Raw genomic sequence first — 16,833 nt, forward strand, 5'->3', positions numbered from 1 at the left:
AGAGTGAAAAAGTTGGCTTCAAGCTCAACATTTAGAAAACGAAGATCATGGCATCTGGTCCCATCACTTCATGGGAAATAGATGGGGAAACAGTGGAAACAGTGGCTGACTTTATTTTTCTGGGCTCCAAAATCACTGCAGATGGTGACTGCAGCCATGAAATTAAGACACTTACTCCTTGGAAGGAAAGTTATGACCAACCTAGATAGCATATTCAAAAGCAGAGATATTACTTTGCCAACAAAGGTCCGTCTATTCAAGGCTATGGTTTTTCCAGTAGTCATGTATGGATGTGAGAGTTGGACTGTGAAGAAAGCTGAGAGCCGAAGAATTGATGCTTTTGAATTGTGGTGTTGGAGAAGACTCTTGAGTGTCCCTTGGACTGCAAGGAGATCCAACCAGTCCATCCTAAAGGAGACCAGTCCCAGGTGTTCATTGGAAGGACTGATGCTGAAACTCCAATACTTTGGCCACCTCATATGAAGAGTTGACTCATTGGAAAAGACCCTGATGCTGGGAGGGATTGGGGGCAGGAGGAGAAGGGGACGACAGAGGATGAGATGGCTGGATGGCATCACTGACTCGATGGATGTGAGTCTGAGTGAACTCTGGGAGTTGGTGATGGACAGGGAAGCCTGGTGTGCTCACAAAGAGTTGGACACGACTGAATGACTGAACTGAACTGAAGACAGACAAAATTACCTGCTTGGTGGAGCTTAGTGGGAGAGGCAGACAACAAAACAAGTGCACAAATAAGAAAATGTTAGGTAAGTGTGATGCAGAGAATTGGAACATATAGCGACTAGGGGGCTATTTTTGACTGGGTGGCTATTTCCATCTGAAATAGCCTCTCCAAGGAGGTGACATCTATACTGAGATCTAAATGACAGGAAGGGAGGGACCAGCTATTCAGAGTTTAAGGGGCAAAGCATTCTAAAGATAGGACCAGCCACTGTGAAGGCTTTCAGGCAAAATGAAGTCTGATTGAAGGGCCAGAAGAAGGCAGAGCAACTGAAGCACAGGGGTAAAGGGTGAGCCGTGGGAGATGAAGTTGGAGTCAGCTCGTATATGCTTTCTAAGTCAGGGTAAAGAGTCGGAATTTGATTCTTTGGGCAATGATGGGAAGCCACTGGAGGGCTTTAAGTGAGAAAGTGACATGATGTGCTTTGTGTTTGAACAAGATCACTCTGGTTGCTGTGGGAACAACACATTGGGGGTGACAGTAGGAGCAGGGAGCAGGTAGGTGCTTTGGTGGCAGTCTGGTTTGCCTTGAAGTACTTGCTCCATTTAAGACAAATAACAAATCAAAAGCTCCTCTTGTTTTTAAGCAAAATATTAAAATTCTTATCATCATCTAACAGGACCTGAATGGGCTGACCTCTCTCCAGCCTCCTGCACACCATCTTTGCCCCTGCTATTGAGCCTTGCTGACCTTCTGTCAGTTCTTCGAATGTAGTAGGCCACAGGACCTTTGGACTTGCTGTGGTTATATGTTATTTGCATGTGTGACAAAATATACATAAAATTTACCATGTTAACCATTTAAAAGTATACAACTCAGTGGCATTAAGGATATTCACAATGTTGTCATCATCACTCTCTAGCTCCAGAACTTTTTCATCATCTCAGGAGGAAATACTGGACTATTAAGCAATCACTTCCCATTCCCTCCTGCCCCAGCCCCTGGGAGACCATTAATCTGCTTTCTGTCTCTATGGATTTGCCTATTCTGGACAGTTCACAAAAATGAGTACAATGTGTGGTATTTGTGTGGCTTCTTTCACTCAGTATAAAGTTTCCAAGATTCATTCATATGGTAGCATGTGTCAGTACTTCATTCCTTTTTATGACTGAATAATATTCCATTGTATGGATTTATCACATTTTGTTTATCCATTCCTTAGTTGATGGACATTTGTTTAGGTTGTCTCCACCCTACAATTAATGTGACTAGCGCTGCTGTGAACACCCATGTACATGTTTTTGTTTGAATCCCTGCTTTCAATTCTTGGGGGTGTATACCTAACAGCGAACTGCTACGTGATGTGGTAGCTGTGGTCATATTTTGAGGAACGAGATCAGTGAATCTTTGACATGGATTAATTTCCTTTGGCTGTGGTAACAAAGTACAATTAAAATAATTGCAGAAAACTTATTTTCTCCCAGTTCTGAAGGCCAGAAGTCTGAAATCAAAGTGTTAGGAGGGCCAGGCTTCCTCTGAGACCAGGTAGAATCCTTGTTTTCCTCTTCCTAGCTTCTAGTGGTAACAATCAATCCTTGGCACTTTTGGCTTGCAGCTACATCATTCAATCAGTCTCATGGCCTTTACCCTGTGTGTGTGTCTGTGTCTTCACGTGGCCCTCTTCCTGGGTCTTTTCTTCTTTTAAGGACACCAGTCATATCGGACTAAGGGCCACACTACTCCAGTATGACCTCCTCTTAAATAATTACATCTGCAACAACACTATTTCCAAATAAAGTCACATTCTGAGGTAAAGGGGTGAGGACTTCACCATATCATTTTGGGGGACACAATTCAATCCATGACAAACTGACAGACATTACTGTGCTTCTGAATCCCCTGGGGATCCTGTTAACACAGGCTTGGTGTGAGGCCTGAGGTTATGCACTTTCAATCAGCTCTCCCAGCTGATAGCTGTGCTGCTGGTTCACCGATATGGTGGCCAACTAGTCTGGGTTTTACCAATAAAAATCCAGAGTTAAAGGAAACCCTTCAGTCCTGGGAAAACTGGAATGTTTGTCACCCTATTATATCACAGACCACATTTTGAGTAGCAAGGCTCTAGTTATGAACTATGGTGATTTACCCATTAATTACATTACTTAATACTCTTATTTATCTTTACATTTAAATAAATTATTTTTTGCTAGAATAGCCCAAGATTTCAAGAATCTTGACCCCCAAAAAGCTTCAGACAAACCGTGAAATGGTGACTTAGTTGAGTTCATGGGTGCCATATGTGAATATTGTATTTATATTAACTCATGAAATTATCTATGATGCTCAGCGTTGTCCCAGTTGGGTCGAACCCTCTGCAGAGTAATTATGCACAGGAAAGATCTTTTTGGATAAGAATACTCACTGGGTTTGACGTCTTCAGTATCCTTTTCTTGTGCCACCCAGGGACCGTGAAAGTGGAGGTGAAAGCGCCTTTCTGAGGGTGGGTTTGAGCATGTTGTGGTTTGAGCTCTTGATTCCCATTAAGACCACCTGGAAAACTTTGAAAACTGCCACGCCCTCACTCCAAATCAAATGATTCAGGCTACCTGGGATTGGGCACAGGCAGTGAAGGCTTTGTTGTTAGTGTTTAAGTTCTCCAGGTGATGCAAATAAGCAACCAGAGTAGAAAATCACTCTGCAAGATCTTCGTTTATAAGAGAAACATTGCCAATCTGTCCCTAATCTTTTTTTCCACCTGCACCCACACTCCTCTCCACTCCCCTCTATGCCCACTTAGCTCTCTGTCATGGTTGGTCATTACCTTAAGCAAGTTCTCCTCTTCCTCATATTTGGGTCCTATTTACACAGTGACCTCACTGACCTGGGACCATGTAGAACCCACTGGCGGTAATAATTACTCCTGCAACTGACCTTGGCAGGCTTTCTTCGAGCTTTATTGACTTTGTTTTTCATTCTTTCACAAAAGGCATCCTTAGCATCATCCACAATTAGGTTAGACTGTGAGAATGTCACTGTTTTGACTGCAGAGTCTCTTAGGAATCCAGCAAAATCTCCCACAGAATCTGTACTGTGTGTTCCTCTGCAAACCAGCCACAGGAAATCTGGGTGGAGTGTACATTGCTTTTTTATTGGGATATAATTCATGTGCTATAAAATTCACCCTTTTAAAGTGTCCAATTAAGTGGTTTTTAGTATATTCACAAAATTATGCAGCCATCACCACAATCTAATTCCAGAGCATTTTTGTCACTCCCCAAAGAAACCCCCTACTCATCAACAGTCACTCCTCATTCCTGTTGCCCCCCTGCAAACTAATCTATTTCTGTCTTTATGGATCTGTCTATTCTGGACATTGCCTATAAATGGAACATTCAGTATGTGGTCTTTTGTGTCTGGCTTCTTAGCATATTTTCAAGGCTCAAACATATTACAGCAAATATCAGTGCTTCGTTGTTTTGTGTGTGTGTGTGACCAAATAATTTTCCATTGTATGAATGTGCTACATTACGTTTATCTCTTCACAAGGGATGGACATTGGGGTGCTGTGAACATTCATGGGCAGGCTTTTGTGTGGACATGTTTTCATTTCTCTTGGGAGTGGAACCACTGGGTCATATGGTAACTCTGTGTTTAACGTTTTGAGGAACTTCTGAATTGCTTTCCAACCTTAATTTTTGACCCTAAAACAGTTCTTTCCTGAGTGTGAGCTGGTCTGTACTTGTTAGGGTGGGGAACATGAGTCTCAGGGACTTTAAACACTTTTTTTTGTTATACATTTTATGTGAAGAATGAATGGTACTTTCACATAGAACCTTGTCATTCGGCTTCCAAAATGTCAAGAAAGCATGGAGCGCCTGTGGTGGCAAGGACTGGGGGTGTCTGTTTGAGCTCCCGTGTTCCTAACCATCCCTCCAGCTGTATCTCCGGCCACCTGTCACAGTCTGTTACTGGCACAGACAAGGCCAGCTTGTTCCAAGGACACGACTACTGGGCCACTTCCATCTCAGATGGCCTGGTGGGCCGTCCAAATGTAGAAATCCGATTGCTTTCCGGGGATGGCAATAAACCAGGTGCAGACAATCCTGCAAATGGAAAGCCCTACTGCGTACAAAGCAAAAACTCTTCTACTCACTCCCGGAGGCCCTGCCCCACTCCTCGGCTGGCTGGCTGGCTGAGCCTGTGCGGATTCGCGCGGGCGAACGGCCTCCTCCGCATGCGCAGTTTCCGCCGGTCGATTCCTTAAGTGGGCGCTCTGCCGGGTGCGCGCTCAAGCACGCGCGCAGTCTCGCGTGCACGCGCGCACGGGGCCTGTAGCCGCACGCGCCCCTGCCCCGCCCCGCCCCGCCCCCTCCCCCCTCCCGCGCGCCCGCCCGCCTCCAGCCGCCGCCGCCGCCGCCGGAGCTCCGTAGTATGGCATCGAGGAGAATGGAGACCAAACCTGTGATAACCTGTCTCAAAACCCTCCTCATCATCTACTCCTTCGTCTTCTGGGTGAGTGGCCACGCCGGACCGGCGGCTGCGCTGCCGTCCATCGGTCAGTGTAGTGATGCTCCGGGAAGGGATGGGGGAGGAAAAAAACCAAAGCAAAAATCAAATCTCGGTCCCCTCCTTACGGAGATAGGCGCAGGGCTGGGGCTGCAGGATGGCAGGGTGCAGCTTTGGGGCTGCTCGGACCCTGCACCCCGCCCGGTGTAGGTTGCAAGGGGCTGTGTGGTGGCGATGATTGCAGGTTGTCGACCTTTCCAAAATATTTTAATGCATTGACTTATTCTTTTAAGCTCGCGGGTTAGGGTCAGCCTCTGGGGAAAGTTGCGGTTTTATTCAGCTGTTTTCCTCTCTGGATCCCCCTCCCCATCCTTCCTTACCAGCCCGTTCGCGGCGCCTCTTGGAGCTAACCTGTGGCCGGCTGGGAGCAGGCGCGAGAGCGCAGGGTTTGATCCCAGATTCCCGGTTATTCCCGACCCCGCGGGCTGCGAGAGGCAGGCGCCGGGAGCCGTGAGCTGCTTGGCTGGGCAAGGGAGATCAAAGGCCCCCCAAGCGCACTGACAGGGGGTGGGCGCCGCCGCCGCGCCGAAACGCACGAAGGGAAGAGGGTCTTACATAAACCAGGGGCATCTTTGCGCTTTCTCGGAGACCCAGGTCTTAGGACCTTTTGCCCACTCGCCTGCACCCTTACACTCATCTTTCTGTCGTTGCGTGAACCCATTCTGCAGAGCCCCAGGGAAGGACCCCCACCACTTGATGACAGCAATAGCGCCCCAACTCTGCTCCCCGTCTTAGCTGGTGCTGCTATCGGTCCTTGAACCTCAATGCAGAAGGGTGACGTCAGCCCCTCAGCAGAAGCCTCTGCGAGCTGGAGGAGGAGTGGGGGGGGGGGGGGGCGGACTCCAGGCTTGTGCCTTACCTTATCCTGTTTGGCAATTCGTGGAATCAGTGCAGGGCTGACACTGCAGTGATTCATTTGAAGTAGGTGGTACCTAAAGACCATTCCCCGTTATTTCTCTTTCGGTGTAGACTCCCTTCTCCCCAAGTTTTCCTTTCCTGAACCAAGCCACAGCCACCCTACAGGAGAATGAATGTCACTACCCACCCCCCAATGATCTGGGTCACTTCAGTTTTCAAGGCAGTCATTTTGAAACCCGAGGCTCTGCAGAAAAAGCCAATCCCTGTTTTTGGTGGTTTTCTCTTTGCCTTTCCCCCCGCCCCACAACCCTAATTTTGGGTTGAAAGTGGGGCACAGTGCTTTATGAGGTGCTCAGACTTGGCCTGATGGTGAAACAGGCTGTTTGTAATGACCAAGGCAGGAACTGAGATTTATTAAGGATAAAAAAAAAAAAAAAATCCTAATGCGCTCCCCGCCCCCCGCGGACATTCCTTGTCATTGGCGATTCTTCAGGTCAGGAATCTGTGGACTCTGGGGATCAGGTATACCAAGAACTCTGCAATGAGATAAGATAGATTAACTGGTATATCACACAGGCAACCACAGAAATGGAATTTATTTGGGCTGAAATTTCAGTAGTGGAATTGTGAGCTCTGCCCAGATCCTATATTATGTTCTTCTTGGTAAAAGCAAGAATGCATGCTGGTTGCTGAAACTTACCAGTAAGCTCTCCTGGGAACTGGTTTAGCTTTTTTGTTTGTTTGTTTCATTATATCTCTTCGTGTTTGGCCCTTCCTATTGACTTGACTTCCTATTTGTTCCTGAAGTAAATCATATGGGTAATTATTTTTAGCTTCCTGAAAAATCTTCCAGCATTTCTGCTTGCTGGTAAAGAAGGGAGCCTTCTAGAGGAAGGCTTTTCTTGGGAGCTTTTAAACTCTTGTTTACTCCCTCCCCTCCCCAACCTCCTGAATCCAATTACTTAATGCACGCTAATACATCTTAAGTACATTTCATGTCTTCTGAAGTTCCTTGATGCCTGCATTTTCATGTTTTTCCTTAAACTTTGAAGATTTCTGTAGTCTCTTAAATGTTTACCTGACAAATTTAATAGTTTAAATAGCATTTAATAATCACTCCATACTTCACAACCAACGAATGAGATCTCTCTAGATGCAAGGGTATTTTTAAATTAGACATTTTTGTGAATAAACTATGGTACAAATGCTGTGTTTTCCATTATACCTTAAATGGCAAGAAAAAAAAACAGCTTTATTGAGATTTAATTCACATACTTCACCCCTTTTAAAGTGTACAAATTAGTGGTTTTTAGTATATTCACAGATATGTGTAACCATCACCTCAATCAATTTTAGAACATTTTCATAACCTGAAAAAGAAACCCCATACCTTTTAGCTATCATTCTCTTTTCTGCTCTCAATAACCCTCACCACCCCACTGCTGCTAAGTCACTTCAGTCGTGTCCGACTCTGTGCGACCCCATCCCTGGGATTCTCCAGGCAAGAATACTGGAGTGGGTTGCCATTTCCTTCTCCAATGCATCAAAGTGAACAGTGAAAGTGAAGTCGCTCATTCGTGTCCAACTCCTAGCGACCCCATGGACTGCAGCCTACCAGGCTCCTCCATCCATGGGATTTTCCAGGCAAGAGTACTGGAGTGGGTTGCCATTGCCTTCTCCGCTCACCACCCTAAGCAGTCACTAATCTACTTTTTGTATAGATTTCCCTTTTCTGGATATTTCATCTAAATGAAATCATATAGTATGTGGTCTTTTGTGAATGGCTTCTTTTGCTTAGCATAATGTTCTCATTCATGTGCATTCCTTTTAATGGCCAAATAGTATTCCACTGCATGTTTATACACTGTATCCCATTTTGTTCATTCATCTGTCCACTGATAGACATTTGGATTATTTCTATCTTGTGGCTATTATGAGTGTCAGTGCTGTAAACATTTACGTGCAAGTTTTTGTGTGAACATATGTCTTCATTTCTCTTGGGTATATACCTAGGAGTGGATTTGCTGGGTCATATGGTAACTCTGATTAATCATTTGAAGACCTGCCAGACTGTTTTGGAGAAGGCAATGACACCCCCCTCCAGTATGCTTGCCTGGAAAATCCCATGGACTGAGGAGCCTGGTGGGCTACAGTCCATGGGGTCGCTAAGAGTCAGACACGACTGAGCGACTTCACAGTAGCAGCAGCAGCAGCCAGACTGTTTACCAAAGTGACTGCACCATTTTATATTCCTTCCAGCAGTGTATGAATACTGTGATTTAAAGTATTTCTCCACTTTCTTGCCAACATTTGTTATTATCTGACTTTTAAAATTCTAGCCATGCTAGTAGATATCTCATTGTGGTTTTGATTTGAATTTCCTTGATGAGCAGTGATACTCAGCATCTTTTTATGTGCTTATTGGTCATTTGTATATCTTCCTTTAAGAAATGTCTGTTCATGTCTTTTGCCCAACTTTTATTTCAGTTATTTTTTAAACATTGTTGTGGGTGTTGTATGTGTCCTTTATATATTCTTGATTTAAGTCTCTTATCAGATACATCATTTGCAAATATTTTCTCCTGTTGTTCATTTGTCTAGCCATGTCTGATTCTTTGTGACCCCATGGACTGCAGCATGCCAGGTCTCCCTGATTCTATGGGTTGTTTATTTACTTTCTTGGTGGTGTCCCTTGACGTACAAAGGGTTTTTTTATTTTGATAAAGTCCAATCTACCTATTTTTTGTTGCTTGTGCTTTTAGTATCATATTTAAGAATTTTTACCAAATGAGAGCTTATGAAGAAAATACTGTCTATAAGAGTGATTTGTCTATTCAGTAAATGTAGTTGATAAATGTATCTTTCTCTGGCATGTAGTAGGTACTCAAATATTTGTCAAAACTTCTGGGATTATGTTAGGTAATTTATAAGAAGGATGATCTTGGTGTTCTTTTAAGTGGAAGACGGACAAAAGATTAGGCAGAATTTTTTCCTTCCTGTTTTCTTTGAATCATTTTAATGTGACTACTTCTCTTCCCATACCTCAGATTTAGGACTAGAAGACATTTGAGCTTAAAATGGTGGTAGACCAGTAGCATCAAGAGATTGATGTACCTACAGTTATGAGAGATCTTATATATGCGTTAATATACTGTATTGGTGTTTTTCTTTCTGACTTACTTTAGAAAGTTGGTAACAATGACTCTATATGCAAGACAGCAAAAGAGACACAGATGTAAAGAATAGACTTTTGGACTCTGTGGGAGAAGACAAGGGTGGGATTGTTGAGAGAATAGCATTGAAACATGTATATTATCATATGTGAAATAGATCGCCAGTCCAGGTTCGATGCATGAGACAGGGTGCTCAGGGCCGGTGTGCTGGGATGACCCAAAGGGATGGGATGGGGAGGGAGGTGAGAGGGGGGTTCAGGATGGGGAACACATGTACACCCATGGCTGTTTCATGTCAGTGTATGGCAAAAACCACCACAATAAAATAAATTAAAAAAAGAAAGTAAGAGAGATCTTGTTTTATCTGGCCTCTTCTCTTTATAATTACTCTCCCTCTCTGAGATGTTCCTCTAAAGCAGTGGTTCTCAGCAGCAAACAGTTTTGCGTCTCCCCTCCCCCAGTATTTGGCCATGTCTGCAGACGTATTTTGGTCACAGCTGGGAGTGGGGTGCTACGGGCATCTCATTGGTAGAGGCCACAGGTGCTGCTAAGCATACTACAAGGCTCAGGACAACCCTTCACAAGAATTATCTGGCTCAGAATGTCAACAGTGCCCACAACCTCTGCACTAGTGGACTTTACATAGTAATAAGTTAATATGTAGAAAAAGAGAATCTTATGCAAAACTCCTATATTTACTACTGTTTGGAACCACCATACCCAAGCACTCACAGCACAATTGCAAGTAAGAAGAGAAACATTCTCCTTTTTATTTGGAGATAAAGGTAGGTGGTTCTTTTGTAATAGTATTGAAATAGATGGGATGATCCTCCAGTTAAATAGTATCACCTGAATGTTAGGTAAGTGGCTCCATTATGGTCCTTGATTTGTATGTTTCATTTTCAAAGGAGGAAAAAACACACCTAGTAGTAAGTTATCCTGAGCTTTAAGACTAGCAAACAGTGCCTGACACATAGAAGGTTTACTCTGGAAGTATTTAACAAATGAATAAATGAATGAAATTTTATTAACTACTTTTGGGCTCATGTATTTATTTCAACTCACCTCAATTGGGAGGGTTTTTAAAAGTGATATTTTCTGTCTACCTGTGGTGGTTTAAACGTGTTCCTGACTGATGTGTGGAAAGGTGGAGTAGAGAACTTTGAGACTTGATCTTCTAATGATACTTCAGTTATTATATTTTTATGATCAGCTAGTTTGCCAGCCACTTTAATTATCTAAAATTTTAATTGGAATTTAATTTGTTAAGCTTGAATAAGAAAAGATATCTATCTTACTCTAAAACAACAAAAAAAACTCCATGACAAATAGTTTTTTCAACAACAAATAGGAAAACTATAAATGTTATGCTTACAAGGTAAATTCTGTTTTGATTTAGAAAAATTTTTAATGTATTTTAAACACCCATCTGAGTTCTAAGCTAAGATTGAAATCCACTATGGTTACATCCACTAAATAATATGGTAAAGAGAAATATCCTTGCTTCGTTCCAGTGTATATTGGATTTGGTTTCTTCTTTGATGATCCAAAGAGGAAATTAGCTTGATCAATTATGATACCAAATTTTCTTATGGTGAAACATCAGTGTTTTTTTTTTTTTAATTTTGGAAGCATCTCTAATCTTTTTAGGGAGAAGATTAAAAGAAATAATGGTCAGAATATTTCTTTTGTCATCCAGAAAGTTTAGGTACTTGGATTAAGTAGAGGGGAAAAGTCTTAAAGAACAGCCCCTAATGTTTTACAAAGTGTTTGAATTTGGGTGCACACTTAAGGCTACACTTACCCTTTTGCGTATCTTTGGATTTCAACAAACATTCTTTGAATGTCTTGTATGCCAGGTATTTCAAATGAATGTTTACCAACTTTTACTAGCGCTGCTTTTACCATGTTACCTTCGTTTCTAAATAAAGCAGTTAATCTATTACTTTTCAGTATTAGGTGTTATATATTGTTTTCGTACTATGGAAGATCACGATCTAGTTCTCTTACCCCTTTCTCCCTCCCTCACATCTTTCCTAAATTGGGTAGACCCCAATATATCTTTTATCAGTTATCATATCAACTTGGTTAGAGCAGTAGTCAGTGATCATATTAATTAGGTAAGCTGATTCACAGCTGAACCTTGTAGTGTCTATTATGATTGCTTGCACAGCTTTTCCCCTTCAGTTAAAAGTTGCCTTGTTTTATCCTTGTTAATTTTCTTCATTCATCACTAAATTATCCGCGTATTCTCCCCCAAGAGCTGCATATCTTCACTTAGTGTATTGAAACACGTCGTGTATCCTGTCAGTTTTTTATTCTTAAAAAACAATCATTAATATTGTTAGAGATGTTTCTCCCAGAGTAGGCTAGTGTTCGCTGGGCCTTTGAAACAGCTGACATCATTATAATCTCCCTTTACCATTATCCTGGGGAATCTTGTCTCCTTTTATGTTGAGTCTTCAGTTTCCTAGATGTCCTGTCTTCTTCCTCTTTTTTGTTCATCCATTTTGGTGGAGCAAACCTTCTAGTAGCTGTCGGGAAAAGAGTTCATGAGAGGTTAATTTGTTGAGGCTTTGCAGGTATGAACATCTTATTATGCTCTTGCACATAATTTGATAGTTTGGCTGAGTATAGAATTCTAGTTCATACATCATTTACCCTCAGAATTTTTCTGTCACTTCCTCTTCTCCCCTAGGTCTCTTGCTCTTGTTGCTGTTGAGAAATCCAAATGAGTTTTATTATTAAATTGTGCTTTTCTTTGAAAGCATCTGGAATCTTTCTAGTTCCTAGTGCTCTGAAATTTCACAATATTACCTCTTGCCATATGTTTATTTCTATCTTTCCTCTGTACCCTTTCATTGTGCAGACTCAGGTCCTTCCATTTGGGGAAACTTTCTTGAATTGTTTTGTTTTGCTTTATTTTAAATTTCCTTTCATTTTCTCTGTTGTGTCTGTTTCAGTGTTGGACCTCTTAGATCTTCTAATTTTCCTCCCTTCTGTTTTCTAATTCTTTGTCTTTTTGTTCTGCCTTCTGGAAGATCTCTCCCAGTTTACCTTGCCTGCTATTGCATTTTTCATGTGTTTTATATGTTGATTTTTAGGAGCTCCCTGTTGAGGTCTGAGCATTTCTTTTTCCAGCATCCCACCATAAATGTAATATTTTAAGATCTTCTGACAATATTAATGATGGGTTTTTTTTTAAAGTCTGCTTCCTTCTGCAGTTTCCTCCCAGCTTCTATGTTATCTGGCATACTACAGACTGACCTCAAATTTCTGGTAACCATTTGCTCTCTGTTCTGTATATGTTTAAGAGCGGAGCTCTAGAAATGCTGACTGGAACCTCTTAGCATGAAGTGAGAGTTTGTAAGTTGGGTGATTTAGCTGGGCCATTGAGTTTTGGAACTGAGTCTTTTCCTTTGGTCTAATCAGATTTGCTATAGAAGAATCTTCCAGGTCTTCTCTCTGGATGAACAAGGTTAAGGATATAGATGTCTCCACATGCGGTATAAATAGACCTTTGTTTAAGCTCCTGTTTCAAGTGTAGAATCCAGTCTCCACTGTGCTTTTCTTCTCTAGTTCATTCTCCCTAGATAGTAAATCTCTGAACCCATGATAGAATGGGGAAGAAGACAGAGACTGGAAGTTGGAGGGCATCTAATTGCTTTTCAAAAAGCTTTTCCCAGATTCTCCATATTTTAGCTCCTTTTTGTGCCTGGTCCCAAGAGTGCATGGAATTGCCTTCTGGGGGTGCTTGTGTGCAAATATTTTATTCTTGGATTTGCTCACAGCTGCCATAAGATTTGGCTTTTTCTCAGCTTCCAAAATGTCATTGTGGTTGTCTCCTCTTCCATTCTCTTTGTTATTGTGGGTTTAAAAAAAAAATCCAGTCATTTCAGTGGACTTTTGGGTGCTAGCCAAGGTAAATGGATGTGTTCAATCCATCATCTTTAACTGGAAGTCCTTTATATCTTTATCTCTACCTTGCATGTAACTAATTAAATACGGAGTTGATTGTGAGTGATTAAATAGAGCATCTGAGATGGCAACAGTTGGGATCTTCTAATAGATATTGGTACCTACTTTTCAACTTTTAAAGAGCTTTTGGATGTTAAGGAGGTTGTTCTAGGTTGGAACAGGCTTACTAAACCGCATTCTCTTCAAGGTTATCTGGTCATCAGGGAATGGAGTTGGATAAATGGGAACGAAGTTCTGAAGGTTGCTGCTGTTTTTTCCTGTTCATTGAATTTCTTCCCATCAAGTGGAGGCCCATGTGTCTTCTGATCTAATTCAGACCTTGCTGGATTAATTTAATGTGGAAGCAGCAGAGTTTCAAAGTATGGTGGGGAACTTGATGTTGCATGGGTCAGGGCTCTTCTATTTTTCTGTTACCACAATGATAACCCTCTGTGTTTATTGCACAACTTGTGCATTATAATCTGAAGAGTTTTTTTTTTTCTTATTTAATTCACTTTACTTCCTGTATGCAACATACAGTTAGGCCACTTGCACTACCTTTTAGCATTGTGGAAAGTTAAGTTTTTTCTACTTCCTGCTGCTGCTAAGTCACTTCAGTCATGTCCAACTCTGTGGGACCCCAGAGACGGCAGCCCACCAGGCTCCCCCGTCCCTGGGATTCTCCAGGCAAGAACACTGGAGTGGGTTGCAATTTCCTTCTCCAATGCATGAAGGTGAAAAGTGAAAGGGAAGTCGCTCAGTTGCTTAGAAACTAGCTGACTTTTTATCCAGATAGATTGAAATACTCTGCTCAATTTTAATTACAGCTAGAGTTCTTGATTTGACCCTACCGTGGGCTCCATTCCTGATGATTCATTGACTGTTCAGCATTATGTACTGTTTTAAGGAAGCACTTAAGAAGGTGCTTTGAATGGAAAGTCGTCTGTGACTGTGTTTCTCTGTTTAAACATGTTAAACCTTTGACATAGGTGACTAATGCACCGCTAAAGCAATTTGAAGTGCACTGTAAAAAATATATTGTTATGTCTTTTTCTCCTTTGGACCCATTACAGCAGCTTCCAATTTGGCTTATCTCCACATGACAGGCAGATCGTTGGATTACTGCTCCTAAATTTCCTTTTTTGGCTGTTATCCTACTTGCCTTGACAGAATACTTTTCATTCCTGGCTGAACATTTTTATACTTTTTTATAGAGTATGGCAACCCACTCCAGTACTCTTGCCTGGAGAATCCCATGGAGGGAAGAGCCTGGTAGTCTACAGTCCATGGGGTCACAAAGAGTCGAACATGACTGAGTGACTTTCCTTTCCTTCCTGTAGAGTGCCAGTATTCATCAAGAAAATGACATAAAGGGGGGAAGATAGGAAAGAGCTTTTCTTTGTCTTGATTTCCCTTTGGTTATTTGATCACTTGAACTTGTAAGCCTGTGAAAGAGTTTGGTGATAGAATTAAGGATCCCAGTTCTACTGTGGAAGATTTTCTTTGTGCTTTTTGTAAGGTATGATAGGCTTTTTCATCATCATTTGTTGTAGGGGAAATTGCAGTTGCCTTGTACTAAAATAAAAGATGGGTTGGGTCAGGTGAGCAGTGTACATTTATGGTTGTCAATCCTATTTGCCCATCAGGGTTGCCTAAGGAGCCCTAAAATACTATATGCTTAGACTTCATGGTAAGAGGTTCTGATTCATTTGGCCTGGAGGAGGGTGCCAGCTTTCATAGTTTTAAAATAATCTTCCAGGTGATTCAGCTGTGCAAATAGGATTGAGAGCCACTGATTCAGAGAGAACAGTGTAATAGCAGGCCTGGTTCATCTTGGATCTGGAGATAGCTAGGGAATATCTGGCTATTGAGTAGCTTGTTATTGTTTAGTTGCTAAGTCGTGTCCAACTCTTTTGCAACCCCATGGACTGTAGCCTGCCAGGCTCCTTCTCCCCATGGGATTTCCCAGGCAAGAATACTGGAGTGAGTTGCCATTTCCTTCTCCAGGGGATCTTCCCGCCTCAGGGATTGAACCCACATCTCCTGCTTGGCAAGCAGATTCTTTACCACTGAACCACCAGGGAAACCCTATTGAGTGTCTAGCATGGGACTGTTGATTTGGTCTGCTTTGCCCAAAAGTCTGAGGCTAGGTGTCCAGTATCTCTTAGTAAACCAAAATGGCCTTGTCACTCTTAGGAGACCTTGCTAATCATTCCTAACTAGAGGAGTGCTCATCAGAATCACTAAGGGGCTTTGAGAACACAGTTGTTTGGTCCTATCTCATAAAGTTTCCATTTTAATTGATCTGCAGAGGGACCTGGGTATGTATTTTTTGAAACCATTCCTAAGGTGATTCTGATTTCTGGGATATGACTCTGGCCTGTGATAGTTTGTTATAAATAAATTCTTAACATATGCTTTCCTGTGATCTGTAGTACCATGAGGCTAGTTTGAGGAGAAGGTTCCATAAGCAAGATGCAGCCAATCTAGTATTTTTCTCACCCACTGAATTGGTGTCTGCCACGTGTCTGCAATTGAATGCTTGGAGTTTGGAGTAGTTTCCATTCCTTAGGGGGAATGTATTTGTTTATAGTTGCACTGAGAAGTTAGGAAGTCTTAGTTTTCCCTCTATCAAAAGATTAGATTGTTATTCAATATGTAAAACAAAACCCTGAATTTATTACTTAACAAAGTAAGAGAGCAGTACTAGTCAAGCAGAGTTTATGAGTGAAACAGATTGCTGTTCTTTTGGGGAAGCCTGGTGGTGTTTGATGGTTGCTTTGGTTACAGAAGGAGTGGTTGCCCTTGGCCTTAGAATCATGGCTATTGGGGTGAGACTGTTGTTGATTGCCTCTGGGAAGCATAGTCACTGCTGTGCTGCTGATTGGTTGACCTTGAGTTGTGTGAGGCTGTCACTGTAATTAGCTTCTAGAAGTATATTCCCTGAAACAAGGCGAGTTGTCACTGATGATTAGACTAAGCTGAATTGCCACTGATCGAATTGGTTTAGAAGTGGGTGCTGGTAGTTACCATGCCTGCTGAATTATCAATCTTCTTCCCCCCAGGAGTGTAGAGACTTTTATTCTTGCCTCAGATTACCAATCCTTATTTCTCAGTGAGATGAGTTTATCTCTTCACAGATGCAGTTGTTGTATCAGAAGAAACCTAATAGAGTCTAAAGATAAACTAATATGAGAATTTGGTAAAGTGGTTAGATGCAAGATAAAAATACAAAAATTAATTGCTTTTCATTATTTTACATAAGCCTTAGAAAAGAAAAGGGAGGACAAATTTCAGTCTCAGTAGCAACAGAAATCATAACGACTTCAGAATAGTTAAAAAAAAAAAAGTAAGGCTCTTATATGAAGAAAACTAAAATCTTATTGAAGATTATAAGATCTGAACAGATTGAAGAACATTGTGTTCTTCAATGGGGAGATTTAGTACTATAAAATTATCAGTTTAAAATGTGTTTAATGTAATTCCAAATAGAGTCCCAATGGAACTTTTTGGGGGGAGGGGGTGGCACTTGATATAAACAATGTTTATGTAGAAGAATAAATGCCTGAGAAGGCAAGAGACATATGGAACAGGGGG

At 41.9% G+C, this 16,833-nt stretch overlaps 2 protein-coding genes and 2 long non-coding RNA genes across 8 annotated transcripts in view; 2 read left to right on the forward strand and 2 right to left on the reverse strand.

The window, feature by feature from the left end:
- The window catches only part of RPGR (retinitis pigmentosa GTPase regulator), a 307,056-nt gene extending 303,742 nt beyond the window's left edge, over window positions 1-3,314 (reverse strand). For both annotated transcript variants that reach the window (XM_086387652.1, XM_086387653.1), the window contains exon 1: window positions 3,105-3,314. The gene's annotated coding sequence lies outside the window, so the exon portion shown is untranslated. The remainder of the gene's footprint in view (window positions 1-3,104) is intronic.
- Window positions 3,315-5,110: 1,796 nt separating this feature from the next.
- TSPAN7 (tetraspanin 7) overlaps window positions 5,111-16,833 on the forward strand; it is a 131,290-nt gene continuing 119,567 nt past the window's right edge. The window contains exon 1 of one of the 2 annotated variants that reach the window (XM_086387684.1): window positions 5,111-5,237. Coding sequence is in view for 1 of the 2 variants with exons in the window: in XM_086387683.1 (XP_086243809.1) it covers window positions 5,114-5,194 (81 nt within the window). In the remaining variant the exon portion in view is untranslated. The remainder of the gene's footprint in view (window positions 5,238-16,833) is intronic. The other variant, XM_086387683.1, reaches the window with a different exon arrangement.
- Window positions 5,141-6,942, reverse strand: LOC147340161 (uncharacterized). Its single transcript, XR_015158972.1, has 3 exons — window positions 6,807-6,942; window positions 6,108-6,642; window positions 5,141-5,252 (listed from the first exon to the last, which is right to left on the reverse strand). It is a non-coding gene; the product is annotated as an uncharacterized LOC147340161 (long non-coding RNA).
- LOC147340162 (uncharacterized) overlaps window positions 7,003-16,833 on the forward strand; it is a 38,936-nt gene continuing 29,105 nt past the window's right edge. Inside the window, exon 1 of one of the 3 annotated variants that reach the window (XR_015158969.1) lies at window positions 7,003-11,861. This is a non-coding gene — a long non-coding RNA (uncharacterized LOC147340162). The remainder of the gene's footprint in view (window positions 11,862-16,833) is intronic. The other 2 variants (XR_015158970.1, XR_015158971.1) reach the window with 2 other exon arrangements.

Source organism: Bos grunniens, chromosome X (genome assembly GCF_055505025.1).
Source record: "Bos grunniens cultivar Pamir isolate PY7600 chromosome X, Bosgru_T2T1.0, whole genome shotgun sequence".
NCBI lineage: Eukaryota > Metazoa > Chordata > Mammalia > Artiodactyla > Bovidae > Bos > Bos grunniens.